Here is a 15,355-nt window from a genome sequence, read left to right on the forward strand (position 1 = left end):
CTAGATTTGTGTTGTGTGCTCATGCATTAAAGACAATATTTACGATACGATCGATCAATTGATCAATTAACGCTGAATTATTTTGATTGATGGACCTTCAAATATCAAATTTCTTTTTATCTACTTCTCATACAAGTTATTTTTAGCCATGACATTTAATTCCAGACGATTATTTATAGACGACCGATAAACCTGTCAAACAAGTTTCTAAAAATAGATTGTTTTAACAGAATAACTAGATGACATCATCTAACGAATATACCCATATGTAAAAATGTCTCGACTTGTTGTCAGTCAGGAAAATGAATATGAAACGAAAGTAAAAGTTCTTTTTAAACAAGACGACGTTTTCCACAAGTGAAGGTAAGTTTGATTAGTGATATTAAATAAAAGTACATATAATATATTATGCAGACATTAATTTGAAATATAATCTACCTTATATTTGTGTCATACAATTATTTGACCTTTATAAAGAGAATCAAATATACTCATAATCACTGCGTAACATATGAGCCACACATCGGATGCAAATTTGTATGATAACATACACGGTACCAATTTTCCTGCACAATATATGCAGTACGACAATACATGTCTCTTCAGTGATGCTCGTGGCCAAATATTTGAAAGTGCATAAACAATACTTTCACCTTTGTTTCCCCCTTTTAAAGATCTATATACGTCATTAATCGTAAGAGTGTACTTCCTGTTCTTCATATTCTTATCTTTGTTACAAAAAACTCGAGTCTTTTCAATAGGAGACTACCATCAATAATAGTTTGCCAATAACATTTAAAGTTATTATTTCACTTTAATATTATCAAATTTATATGAAAAAAGAGAGGTAAAAACCAAAAGTCCATTCTTTTTTCATATATCATATATATTCCATTAAAGTATTCTAATTTTAGAAAGTAGTCTGACAGGTTTTTCAGTCTTCTTCGTATCTTATAATATAACATGTCTAATAATAACTTTATTATAACGATAAAATCCGTATTTAAAGGTCCATGTAACAAAGAAGTAAACTTTGAAATGATCGAGTCACGTGTCTTATATTATTTCGTTTAAAGTTATGACCTCCTTTTTTTAACTTATTGCAACTACCTGAAGTAATGTATTAGCTTAAAATGCAGGGTATTTACTTTTGGATCATGTTCATCGAGGTGAACGCTCAAGGTATATACACAGTGAACGTGAATGCAGCGATTTGAAAATCATCTTTCCTTAATAGACTACTACTTTTGCATTGCATGCTCGGTTTTTATATGAAAGAATCATACAGTAGAATTTTACCGTGACCATTGTAGAACAGAAGAAATAAGAAATATGTCTTTATAAGAAAAATAACAATTCGGATTGACAATGTGAATCAACAAGTTGTCGTATGTGTTGATAGAGTCATATTATATTCATTTATCTAATTTGTTTATGTAGTATGATCAGAACAAATGAGTTGCATACCTTTCTCGTTGAAGAGTTGACACTTGAAGGGAAACACGGATTTATATAATCTTGGGAAGGTTCTGGACCTTAATTCATTAGTTTGGTGAGTTGACAGGACTTTAAGAAAGAGAATGAAGATGTTTCTATAAGATGTGCGAGTTTAAAAACAAGAGTGGAAACAATTCATAGAAAGTGGGGTGACTTGGTATGCTTCCTTATCGTAGATTAAGCATGTTTAAGGGCTCCATGTCATAGGTGAAACAGTAAAAGTAGACAAAATTCAGCACCGACATAAAAGATCGGATTACTTCGCTTTCAGTATGAACTTCTGCGTCTACATTAATCGACTTAATCGTACAAACTTATTCAGAAAAGATGGGCGAATGATAACAAAGGGACAGTCAAACTCAAAGATTGAAAATTACCTAACAACGCCTTTGTTAAAATATAAAAAGACAAACAGACAAATAAAAGTACACAAGACACAACTGAGAAACCTAAAAACTAAGCAACACAAACCCTACTATATCCTGGGGGTGATATTAGGTACTTCGAAAGAGTAAGCAAATCCAGCTACACATGTGGTATTCGTCCGTCGTATTACTTGGAAGGGTATTGTACTTACGACCTATGGAACATATGTGATATCATCTGTGAAACGGTTACTCTATTACCATAAAGAAAGAAAAGAGGGACAAAAGATACCAAAGGGACAGTCAAACTCGTAAATCTTAAACAAACTGACAAGGCCATGGCTAAAAATGAAAAAAACAAACAGAAAAACAATAGTACACATGACACTACATAGAAAACTAAAGAATAAACAACACAAACCCCACCAAAAACTAGGGGTGATCTCAGGTGCTCCGGAAAGGTAAGCAGATCCTGCTCCACATGCGGCACCCGTCGTGTTGCTTATGTGATTACAAATCCGGTTAATAGTCTAATGCGGTAGTTCAAATTCATGAAAGGGATAGGGATTGTAGTTATCCGATATAATTTGAGAAACGGTTATTCCATAACGGTAAACCAACTCGTGATGGCGTCCGTAAAATTTACGAAGGGATGATTTCAACTTCACCATTTGGAACTCTTGGTTTCAATAGCTTCCTTGTGAGCAGTAACCCTCTATGAAGAAAATCATGATAGGAAATGCAAGCACGGGAATATCGTATCAATTGGGAGATATATACCCCGTATGCAGGTGCTGCTGGAATGTTGCTACTTAGAAATGGAAAATTCACAATCGGAAAGCTGAAATCATCTTTTTTGTCGTAAAGTTTTGTCTTCAACCGACCCTCATTGTCAATTTCTAGATGTAAGTCAAGATATGAAGCCGACTTAACTGTATTTGTAGTATCCTTTATCTCCAATTCGATGGAATAGATGCGATTCACATAGTCACTAAATTTTGAATTGTTTAGTGAAAGAACGTCATCTATATAGCGGAAAGTAGAGTTAAAGGATATTGCTAGCTTCTTATCTTTCTTCCTAAGAAGTTCCTGCATGAAGTCAGCCTCATAATAATAAAGAAACAAGTCAGCAAGTAGAGGTGCACAGTTTGTTACCATTGGGATGCCGACAGTCTGTTGAAAAACACGTCCTCCGAACGTAACAAACATAAAAAGAGAGCCGTGGTGTAGTGGTTAGTGCATCGGACTACTAACACAAAGGTTCCTGGTTCGATTCCCGTTTGGGATGAAAATTTCAGGAACTCAATTTTCGGCTCTCCCTTGACACCATTTGCGAGTATGGTCTTGAGGAAACGATGATAGTCCGTCGGACGGGGACGATAAATGGCTGGCCCGTGTTAAGAGAGAGCCACATCTCTTGCACGTTAAAGACACCCTTGTAGATTTCGAAAAAGAGTAGGCTAATGCCGCTACAAGGCAGCACACGCACCCGCAAAGTGGAAAGGGATTGATATAAGTTGCAAAACTTGTTTCCTAATCCACTATAAATAAATATGTTTAAACTAAACTAACAAATATGTTGTCAATCAAGAAATCAAGCATCTTGATAGTATCGGTTTCAGAGAATTTTTTGTTTGAATCAGAATTATTCTTTACAAAGTAGGATTTATCCCTCTCTAAGACAAGATACTTCTATCTACGTTGGCCATTATTTTTTATGAAGCAAAGTAATACCAACTCTTTTAATTTGTCTTTAAGTTTGGAATGTGGAATACTTGTGTAAAGAGTAGAAAAGTCAAAATGTGTTAATACTGGTACAAGATGAAAGAGAGTTCGATTGTTTGTACTCTAAAAGATCTTTGGAATTTTTAAGTATCCACATCTGATTCACGCCACTTCTAGAATAGGCAGTTTCACAATAACTTTGAAGCCCGTCTTTGATTGCTGATAAAATAGATGTTAATAATTTAGAAAGGGGTTTCGTGGAACACTTGGAAGACCCAGCAATATACATAATCGTCAACCGAAAAAACCTCAACCAACTCCTGATGGCGTTCGTAATATTTTCGAATTTCGAAGGGATGATTTCAATTTCACTATTTATTACTATTGGTTTGATAGCTTCCTTGTGAGCAGCAACCCTCTATCAAGAAATTCATGATAGAAACTACAAGCCAAGGAATATCTATTGAATCTATTGGGATAAATATAATCCGTATGCAGGCGATGTTGCGACGTTGCTACATAGAAATGGAAAGTTTACAATAGGGAAGCTGAAATCATTTCTTTTGTCGTAAAATTTGTTTTCAACCGACACCCATTGCCATTTTCTAGATATAAGTCAAGATATGAGACAGAGTCAGCTGTATCTGTAGTATTGTTTAACGCTATTTCGAAGGGATATATTTGGTCTACATAGTCACCATTTGTTGTATTGTTTAGTGAGAGAACATCATGTATATAACGGAACGTAAAGCTAATGTAACGAGCAATCTATGTAATGAGATATACATACAAAAACAATGTTGTTTGGGGCTTTATCTGCGATTACAACAACTTATTTTTCATGGAGAAACTTTCGTTTTTTTATTTCCATGTTGAAATATACATTCATGTAACCGGAAGTACGTGATTTATTTGAAAATTTTAATAAAACAATTCTCAGATTGGTTGTTTTCTCTTATCGTCAATTCCTTATCAAATATCCCTTCCAATTGATGTGATGGGAGTGTAGGCAAACGGGTATCTAGAGTACTCAATTTAAAAACACGTTATATTTTAAATCAATGTTTTTTTCTAGCTTTCTCTGCTTCACATAAATTATTTGTCGAGATGTAAATGTGTCAGACAAAAATAACATTGTAAGTCGTATTTTGTTGTTTTTGAATTGCAAAATTAATGTGCTTTTCACTTCTCTTCCGTTGGTTAAAATAAAGCACCTACCTATACAAATTTATAAGAACAGTAAATTTACACACACTCTTTAAGTGGTTATCTTAATCGGTTTTACCCTATGTGATTTTCATTTTTGGAAATAATGGCAACAATGCGGTCACAATAGTTTGTAAGTCAGAAGCTGCTGTCTTATTTTTGAACTTGGTTTACTATTTTTTATGTGTTCAGTATCGTGGTTGTTAAATTGTAGACAATGATAACACAATCTATAGATTATGGAACTTTTTTTTCTAAAATAATTAAACATCTTTAAATTTTCAGGAATACATGACCCATTAAGTAATAATAAATCTGATGATATAGGTTTCTCTTGGCCATTAGCCAAGTCTCTGAAACCATGGCACCTCTTTCTGATGAAGAAGAAAATTATGTCCGCCTAGCATTGTTATTGAAAGGAGTGACACCCAGAGCAGTCCGTACTTATTTTGACAGAGAATTTCCACCTACGTATCTACCATCAACGCTGAATACAAACTACAACATTCTTTGGGACTTGAAATTAAAAAGAATCATTAATCAGGCTCAATGGAATCTTTTGATTCCAAGAAGTGGTACGTCTTTATGTTACGGTAGACATTTGAATTTAGATTTCATAAACTTGAGATTCAAAATTTGTGTTGTTCTTGTTAGGACTAGAATAAATACATTTCTGAATAATCATGTTAAAGATTGACTTCAACAATTCGTTCATTACACATTACTTTTTACAAACGGTATGTGATGATTAATCATGATCACTCAGCTATCGCCTAGATATAAAAGGAAACATTTTGTTTAGATGTTGCAATCATATAAATTAGACATACTACCGGCAGGTGTTTTACTTAAAGTAACTTTTCAATTCGTTTGTGGTACCGTCCTCATGTCCTTCTCTGAGGGACTGTTGAGCCCCTGATCATGATACTTAGGAGTAATTTGAAAATCAGTGCCGATCGAATACTGGTAACACACATTATGCCTATTGGAACTATTGTTTTCATGTCATAGTTTGTACAATCATTTTGTCTATTTTGACAAATTGTTGTTTTATTGGCAAAACGGTTAAAATTATTTTTTTTTGTCCTCTTACCATGCCTTACTGCTGGAACTGTATCATTTTGTATCATGACATTTCAAGAAAGGAACACATAGCATTTGTATTTGTATTTTACCTTAGCGGGAAATGACGCATGTAAAAGCCCCAAACCTTTGATTTGACAAGCAGATGACATACCTTGCACGTTTAAAATAGCCGGCAAAAGTGTTTGTCATCTTGATTTAAACAGCCCTTACCTTAAATGAATGTAGCTTTTAATACACAATTTTATAAGTTAGCTTTCAATACACATTGTTTTGTATCTTTTAAAATAACATAATATATGTCGATTTTTAAACTACATATTGTAATATTCATAACTAATTTTACTCTGACATAACGACTATAAATCATATATTTTTTTCTTGATGTCACAGGGATTCCGGATTCAAAAACATTCGATGTAACGTTGATGATCTGTTTAATCAGAAACTTGACCTCTATCAATCCACCAGTCAATGGATTTGACAGTCTACCACCACCAGGGGAAACAACTCCAGGATCTGATTTAGCCAGAATAAAATATTATAGGAATAAACTAGCTCATCATGATAGTAATACAATAGACACTGCCTATTTCCATACAGCATGGACAGATATATCAAATGTAAGTTTTAATGCTACAATGATCAAAACTGACAAGGTAGATTTGATTTTCCTACTTTAGATTTTCAGGAGACAATCAATTTTTGAGTGTTTAGCTCTTACCAGTCAATTTCTAGAACAATCTACTTCTTTTTAACTCATACTTAAAAAACAAAAAAAAACGTTAAATCAAATGTGACGTACTTAAACTCAATTAGTAGATTAAGGTATATCCCTGTCCTGAAGTTGCTGTAATTTTGCTATAGTCGAGTTAATTTACAGAAAAAAAATGCCTATACCAAGTCAGGAATATGACAGTTCCTGTCCATTCGTTTTTTATGCGTTTTGTTATTTGATTTTGCCATGTGATGATGGATTTTCCGAATTGATTTTCCTCTAAGTTCAGTATTTTTGTGATTTTACTTTTAACATGTTCAATTAATAAGTGTTTTGCTAATCAAAATAAATGAAGGTAGCGGTAGTTTTTAAAAAAAAAATACATTGTTATATCCATGCAAGCTTTTAGTAGCCATATAATCAGGTTCAAGTATTTTTTTCTTAAAATGTCCTGTACAAAGTTAGGTATATTGGCGTTTGTTTTTGTTGAACTTTAGTGTTTTTGTTGTTCCTTTGATTTTCTCTTATATTTGATGTGTTTCCTCCGGTTTTTGTTGTTACCGATTTGTTTAATCTATATCGATTTATTACTTTTTTACATCGATAAAGTACTGATGTGTTTCTTTAATATTAACACTATTCTTGGAAATTCCAATTTCTATTTTGGAAACTCTAACTTTTATCTTGAAAATATGAACTTTTATTTTGAAGATATGAACTTTTATCTGGAAAATATGAACTTTTATTTTGGAAAGATTAATTTTAATCTTAGAAATATCTAAATTTAATGTTGGAAATTTTAAATTAAATTTTGGAATTGGTAACTTTATTCTTGGAATTATCAACTTAGTCTTAGAATTATCAGCATTAAACATGAAAATGAGAACTTTAATGTTTTTTTCCACTAACATCACAACTTGAAACAACGTCTAACAATATCCTGAAATGACGATTCGGATGGATCTAATGATGTTTGAAATAATTAATAACGTATATTGATATAAACACTTTTACTTCCACTTTAACTCTTCATAATCAAAGTGGATTAAAGGCTGCATGAAAGCTAAGATTGAAGGCTGAAATTATGCATTTGTTATAAAATTACTATAACGTGTGATATTTCAATGAAGTTGCATGATATTTCAATACTGACCGTTACATTTAAAATCCGTTGTTAATACGTAACAGCTGAACAGTTTACAATTCCGCAGATAATTTAATCCAGAAGGCTATAGCGGATAAATGTCTAGAACAGGTGACATTGTTTTATTGATGAGATTGGTTATTTAGTGTTATTAAATCCTATGAAAGTACCTTAAGAAATTAATGTTATTCTATATTAATGTGTTGACAAAGGGAACATGAAGCTTAATGTTAAAAAAACACATTCTGTATGAACTAAATTGATAAACTTTTAAACAAATAATGTATGCACATGATGGTTCGTATTTCAATATAAGTACAAGGAAAAGAGCATACACCACTTAGAGGTACAACAGATTGGTCTATTGCATTACAACACCATAAACAAAGGTTAAAACAGGTGAACACTTTATGGTGTAACTCAGTTCCCTTACTTTACATTTTACTGTATCTTGTAAACACAATGTTATTGCCCTGTTAGATGTGATGCGACTGTCATACAAATGAGGATTCAGCTAGCATTTAACACCATGCTAAATCCACCATTTTCTACAGTAAAAAATGTCTGAATCAAGTCAGGAATATGACAGCTGTTATCCATTCGTTTGATGTGTTAGGGCTTTTGATTTTGCCATTTAATTAGTAACTTTCTGTTTTAAATTTTCCTCTTAGTTCAGTCTTAGTGTGATTCACTTTTTACACAATGCAGATGACTAGCCATTTTTATTTATAAGCAAGACTTAGATGTATTGGAATTGGTTATCGTGATAAACGTTCATGATAGAACAACAAATGTTTATTAATAAATAGTTCAAAATATTATACATTGTTTTATTCAATAAATGATTTAATTTCCAGGCGGTTGGACGATTGGGAGGTGAAACAATGTATCAAGAGTGTAAAGAGTTGAAGGTAAAAATCTTAGATCAGTCGAATCATGAAATTGTATTGGAAATCAAACAATCATTCAAAGAGATGAAAGAACTGAGAAAAACAATAGACATTTTGGGAACCGAACACACAAAAGTGACAGAAAATCTTAGAGAGTTACAATCTTCCTACAGTACATTAAAGACGTCCCAAAATACTTTACAGGCTGAACACATAGAAGTCAGAGAAAGTTTAAAAGACCCAATACCTTCAAACATTAAAGGTATTGTATGCTTTTTGACAAATAAAAAATATGATTGAATATAACTTGACGGTAAATGTTTTTTTAATTTCTTAAATTCTCATATAGTTTTCCATGCTTCTTTCCTAAGATGATCTGTTGAACATGTTTCAAAACAAATTTATGACATAAACAGTCTCTGTCAAAGTTCAGTATGTGAAGAGAATGTGAATTAAATGCTAATTATTTTGGTCATTATTGTCTTTTTCAGGGGATATTTTCAATACATATGATAAAAATAGTATGATAATACGCGACATTGACCCAACAAAGGACAAGTACATAAACAATTACATGACACCATCTAGCCTTCAATAATAAGTTAAACGGATGCTGTTTAGTAAGGTAGAAGTTATCATGATATTACAAAATGTGACACATTTATGAATAATCTACTATTTTTTGTCTGTTTTGAATAAAATGTATAAATCATATATTCTTAAATCTAAAATTTCAATAATTAGTTACCAAAGGTACCAGGATTATAATTTTATACGCCAGACGCGTGTTTCGTCTACATAAGACTCATCAGTGACGCTCATATAAAAAAAGTTGTAACGCCAAACAAGTACAAAGTTGAAGAGCATTGAAGATCCAAAATTTTAAAAAAGTTGTGCCAAATACGGCTTAGGTAATCTATTCCTGGGATAAGAAAACCCTTAGTTTTTCGAAAAATGTAAAGTTGTGTAACAAGAAATTTATAAAAAAAATAACAATATAATTGATATTCATGTCAACACCGAAGTGCTGACTACTCGGCTTGTGATACCTACGGGTACGAAATGTCCACGAGCAGTGGCATCGACCCAGAGTTGTAAATAGTAAACAAAGGAAATAGATTTTTTTTTTAATACGCCAGACGCGCGTTTCGTCTACATAAGACTAATCAGTCATGCTATTATTTTTTCAGATCAATTTAAAAGACAAATAGAATACTGGGAAAAGACGGATAAAATGTTTGTGTCTACGCGAGCTAGTGCTTATGTCATGAAAAAGTTAGAGGAAAAAAGTTGTGTGACTTTAACTGCCCCTTCAGGAGCTGGAAAATCATTTATTGCAAGACACACAGCACTAGTTTTACAGAAAGCAGGATACAAAATAGTACCCGTGAGACAACCGGTTGATATCAGAAATTATTATCAACCTGGTGAACAGACAGTTTTCATTGTAGATGACATTTGTGGAAATTTCACTGTGAACCAACAACAGATAGAGAACTGGACACAACATTTACCAGTGATTGAAACAATTATAGCAGACAAATGTTGTAAGATTATTGTATCATGTAGGTTACAAGTCTATAAAGATGATAAGTTTAATATTTTAGAACCTTTTCAATCCTGTGAATGTAACTTGATATCCGACAAGTTATGTCTGACATCTGTCGAAAAAAATATTATAGCCAAAAAATATATTGGTTCAAGCTTGGTCGATATTGATAAATTGTCACAACATAGTGATTTCTTTCCACTTTTGTGCTCCTTATATAATGAGGAAAAACATGGAGATGTGAACACATTTTTCGAAAATCCTTATATTGTCTTTGAAAATGAACTAGACCGTTTAAGTAGGCAAGGTGATGAGGGGAAATGTAAAAAATGCAGTCTAGCTTTATTAGTTATTTTCAATAATCAGCTGAGAGAGAAATGGTTCCATGGTGGAATTACAAATGCTCAAACAAAGATAATAAAAGACACATGTGAGGCTTGTGGAATCAACATGATACCTAAAATAAATCTGAAGACAGAACTTGACACTCTAGTTGGTACATTTGTCTCTAAACAGGATGGTATTTACCGTACTATGCATGATAAATTGTTTGACATCCTTGCCTATTACTTTGGTCAGAAAATCATAGAATGTTTAATAGAACATAGTGATAGTGAGTTAGTACATGAACGTTTTATTTGGCAGACACCACTAGATGACGAGAACTGTAACATAGATTTCATTATTGAAATATCAGATGATCATTTAGAATTATATTTAGAAAGGTTTGTCAAGGAATGGTCAGCAGGAAAGGTGGCAGTTGTGTTCAGTAACAATAATATGAAAGTATCATCATTCAGACAACAGTTAATACAGTACTTACAACAACTGGATACATTACAGCAGGTTAAATTAGCTAATACCAAGGATACAGTGGAATCAAAGGAAAGCTGGGATTCTGGTACTAATCCACTTGTATGGAATTGTTATGACGGTTATACTGATATGGTACAGTGGATGTTACATAATGATGTGGATGTGGATCAATCTAGAGATACTGGGACAACTGGATTGTTGATGGCAAGTCAGCAAGGGCATACTGATATAGTAAAGTTACTGTTAGAGAGGAATCCTGATGTTAATCTATGTAACAAGGATGGCTCGAGTCCTCTGTTACAGGCAAGTCAAGATGGACATACTGATATAGTAACGTTACTGTTAGAGAGGAATCCTGATGTTAATCTATGTAACAATGATGGCTTGAGTCCTCTGTTACAGGCAAGTCAAAACGGACATACTGATATAGTGAAGTTACTGTTAGAGAGGAATCCTGATGTTAATCTATGTAACAAGAATGGCTTGAGTCCTCTGTTACAGGCAAGTCAAAACGGACATACTGATATAGTAAAGTTACTGTTAGAGAGGAATCCTGATGTTAATCTATGTAACAAGAATGGCTTGAGTCCTCTGTTACAGGCAAGTCAGCAAGGACATACTGATATAGTAAAGTTGCTGTTAGAGAGGAATCCTGATGTTAATCTATGTGACAATGATGGCTGTAGTCCTCTGTTACAGGCAAGTCAAAACGGACATACTGATATAGTAAAGTTACTGTTAGAGAGGAATCCTGATGTTAATCTATGTAACAAGAATGGCTTGAGTCCTCTGTTACAGGCAAGTCAGCAAGGACATACTGATATAGTAAAGTTGCTGTTAGAGAGGAATCCTGATGTTAATCTATGTAACAATGATGGCTTGAGTCCTCTGTTACTGGCAAGTATGTGTGGACATACTGACATAGTTAGATTACTGTTAGAGAGGAATCCTGATCCATGTGAACATACATCACTTAGTACGTCATATGTTTATAATAACATCAGTATCAGTAACAGTCCGAGTCTTGTCCAGCCATTAATGAAACATAAACCAGACGTTAATGCCCAGACATATGTTGGAGGTAATGCTTTATATTTCAGTGCAAGGAATGGAAACATTGAGATAACACAGTTACTGTTAGAGAATAATGCTGACTGTAATATCTGTATCCATAGTAAACAGTCTATGACAGATATATTTAATAACCACCCATCTTTCACATTAAACAAAGCAAAACAAAACTTATTTGATACTCTTGTAGAGAATACATCATCACGTGTAACAGAATATGTCAGTAAGAAGGCAGTGGATTATGCCTTTGATGTAGTAGCTGGTTCCTCTCCATTACACATAGCCTGTTTTATGGGTAGGACAGATATAGTCCGTTGCCTATTAGACTATAAATCTAACATAAACATGAAAAAAGAAGATGGAACAACCCCATTATTTTATGCATGTGAAGTAGGACATGAAGATATTGTACGTTTATTGTTAGATAAAGAAGCAGAAACAAACATATGCAGACTTGATGGGAAATCTTCTTTAAATATTGCAATTGATAATAAACATACATCTATAGTTGTGCTTGTAAAAGAACACATGCATAAGACAAAACCACTTCTTTAAGTAGTATTTCTCTTTGATAGTGGTTTCTCGTGACATTAACAAAACGGCAAAAAGATTCGAAAACCACTGTCTTCTTTATTGTTTCTTGATTTTTGTTTTGTTGATATTTATTAACTCCATTTCTTTTGTCTTTGTTTTATGTACACTTCTATTCTGCCGATTACTTCTATCTCTGTTAGATATCTATTGTTATTCATTTGATTACTTATGGCTGTGTTAGATATATACTGTTATTCATTTGATTACTTATGGCTGTGTTAGATATCTACTGTCATTCATTTGATTACTTATGGCTGTGTTAGATATCTACTGTTATTCATTTGATTACTTATGGCTGTGTTAGATATCTACTGTTATTCACTCCATTTCTTTTGTCTTTGTTTTTATGTACACTTCTATTCTGCCGATTACTTCTATCTCTGTTAGATATCTACTGTTATTCATTTGATTACTTATGGCTGTGTTAGATATCTACTGTTATTTACTCCATTTCTTTTGTCTTAATTTTATGTACACTTCTATTCTGCCGATTACTTCTATCTCTGTTAGATATCAACTGTTATTCATTTGATTACTTATGGCTGTGTTAGATATCTACTGCTATGCATTTGATTACTTATGGCTGTGTTAGATATCTATTGTCATTCATCACAGTACTTCTATCTCTACTTCACAGTTACTTGTATTTGTCCCGGTATGTATGACTCTGCTTGATATATACAGCTTTTTATGTGGTTTCTGCTGTTTCTGTTTAATATCTACTGTTATTCTGGTTATTACGTCTGTGTATGTTTGATATACAATGCTATCCATCCCAATACTTTTGTTTCTGTTTAATATCTACTGTTATTCTGGCTATAACGTTTGTTTATGTTTGATATGCAATGCTATCCATCCCTATACTTTTGTTTGTGTTTGATATCAACTTGTTTTCATCCCATAACTTCTGTCTCTCTTTGATACCAACTACTATGAGTTCGATTACTGCTGTATTTGTTTGATTTATACTATTTACTTCGGTCTGCAATGTTATCATGCCAAACACTTTTACTTAACATCATTTTTTTCTGGTTGTTTCACCATAAAAATAAGAGTTAGTTGATAAACAATCTCTGTTGATTTCAATGAGTTTAATTGTTCAACTTTTAGTATTTCTTGTTGTACACTGTTACTTTTGTTCCATGCATATTTTTTCAAAGTATATTTTGTTTTGAACAGCGTTATACTACTGTTGCCTTTATTTATATATGCTATTGCCTGTATTGCCAATTATTACAGTTATAAGTATATTACTGTACCACATTTAGTAAACAATTTCATTATTTCATATACATTATTTTGCAGTTTTATCGACTACTATTCCCCTATAAAAAGTCAACCTTTTACTAGACTATTGATCAGATTTTGTCATATTTTCATGTTAATGCTGCATCTACCATTTTAAGCAGTATTTGTCTATTTTAATTTTCATGCTGTATCCTCCATTCTTAACAGTATTTGTCTATTACAATGTTCATTCTGTATCTTCAATTTAGAACGGTATGTGTCTTAAAAGAGGGACGAAAGATACCAAAGGGACAGTCAAACTCATAAATCATAAACAAACTGACAACGCCATGGCTAAAAATGAAAAAAGACAAACAGAAAAACAATAGTACACATTTTTAATCTTTGAGTTTGACTGTCCCTTTGTTATCATTCGCCCCTCTTTTCTGATTAAGTTTGAACGTTTTACATGTTGTCTTATCATGATTTGTATAATATATTTTTCATGTTGTTCATTGTTTGTCTTATCACGATTGTCATGCTGTATCATCCATATTTTCCAGTTTTTATTGTACTCTGTATTAATACTGTACCTTCCGTATTTAACAACTTTTGTATTTTTTTATTATCATGTAGAATCTTCCATATAGTTATTATCTTTATGTTATATATTCTTTTTATATATTCTTGTGTTTCGCTTAAACTTATAAATGCGCTTTGTCTAAATGCAATTCTGTTTTTCATATTGACATGTCTGTTTGATTTTGTAGTGATTAAGATTAAAACACAATGTTGACTGCTGTTCCCCTATTTTTGACAATTGAATATGTAAATCTGTAGTTTTACTCAAATATTATTACAATATAGATGAATTTGATATGACTGTCAAACAACTGAGTTTTTTTTTACTTATTATGATTTGCATCCTGTTTATTCCATGTTTTACTGAATGTATGTAGACGTGATTTAACTGTACACAATAATCAGCAACTAGTTTATGTTAATTGTTATGCTATTTGAAATGGTTTGTAGCTGGATTACTGTCTATCAAATGTGTGTGGTTTGTGTTATAATAATAGATTTTTCAGACTTTATATCTCAGTAAAGAAAAAAAAGTAAACTAGTTTAACTTAATCTATCTCAAATTATATAGTGAGTGGATCAATGTTAAGACGCAACCAAACACCTGTGTGACAACCACATACACACATAAGAGATCTAAAAAGGTGTGCAAAATATGTATTTACACATTAATACATATTGATTTAAATAGTTCTGACTTCTATTCAAACCTATGCTTCTTTTTATAACTGGATCTAAATGTGTACTCTAACATATTACGCAATTCATAAGATATTATAAATTTTCAAAAGAAATACCCCCAGATTCTTCTGTAATGTAATTTTTGTACATAATGAGACAATTTTCAAAAAGCCTAATTCCTTTTCCTTTATACATTTCCTCCCGTAT

At 32.4% G+C, this 15,355-nt stretch overlaps 1 protein-coding gene across 2 annotated transcripts; it reads left to right on the forward strand.

The window, feature by feature from the left end:
• Nucleotides 1-267: 267 nt before the first annotated feature.
• Nucleotides 268-12,727, forward strand: LOC134718456 (uncharacterized). Of its 2 annotated transcripts, none has more exons than XM_063580977.1 (4): nt 268-363; nt 6,270-6,499; nt 8,596-8,890; nt 9,819-12,727. In XM_063580977.1, exons 2-4 carry the CDS (start codon nt 6,305-6,307, stop codon nt 12,617-12,619), a joined length of 3,291 nt encoding a protein of 1,096 aa, XP_063437047.1. In that variant the 5' UTR covers nt 268-363; nt 6,270-6,304; the 3' UTR covers nt 12,620-12,727. The 2 variants fall into 2 exon arrangements, with proteins under 2 accessions (XP_063437047.1, XP_063437046.1); XM_063580976.1 differs by lacking the exon at nt 268-363 and adding an exon at nt 5,084-5,368.
• Nucleotides 12,728-15,355: the final 2,628 nt, after the last annotated feature.

The sequence above is a fragment of the Mytilus trossulus genome, chromosome 5 (genome assembly GCF_036588685.1).
Source record: "Mytilus trossulus isolate FHL-02 chromosome 5, PNRI_Mtr1.1.1.hap1, whole genome shotgun sequence".
NCBI lineage: Eukaryota > Metazoa > Mollusca > Bivalvia > Mytilida > Mytilidae > Mytilus > Mytilus trossulus.

Excerpts from the sequence above, each read along its gene's own strand:
- LOC134718456 (XM_063580976.1), top strand. The coding sequence starts at position 5,155 with ATGGCACCTCTTTCTGATGAAGAAGAAAATTATGTCCGCCTAGCATTG. Across the intron at positions 5,369-6,269 it reads TCTTTTGATTCCAAGAAGTG|GGATTCCGGATTCAAAAACA; the intron begins GTACGTCTTTAT and ends TTGATGTCACAG. Across the intron at positions 8,891-9,818 it reads AATACCTTCAAACATTAAAG|ATCAATTTAAAAGACAAATA; the intron begins GTATTGTATGCT and ends TTATTTTTTCAG.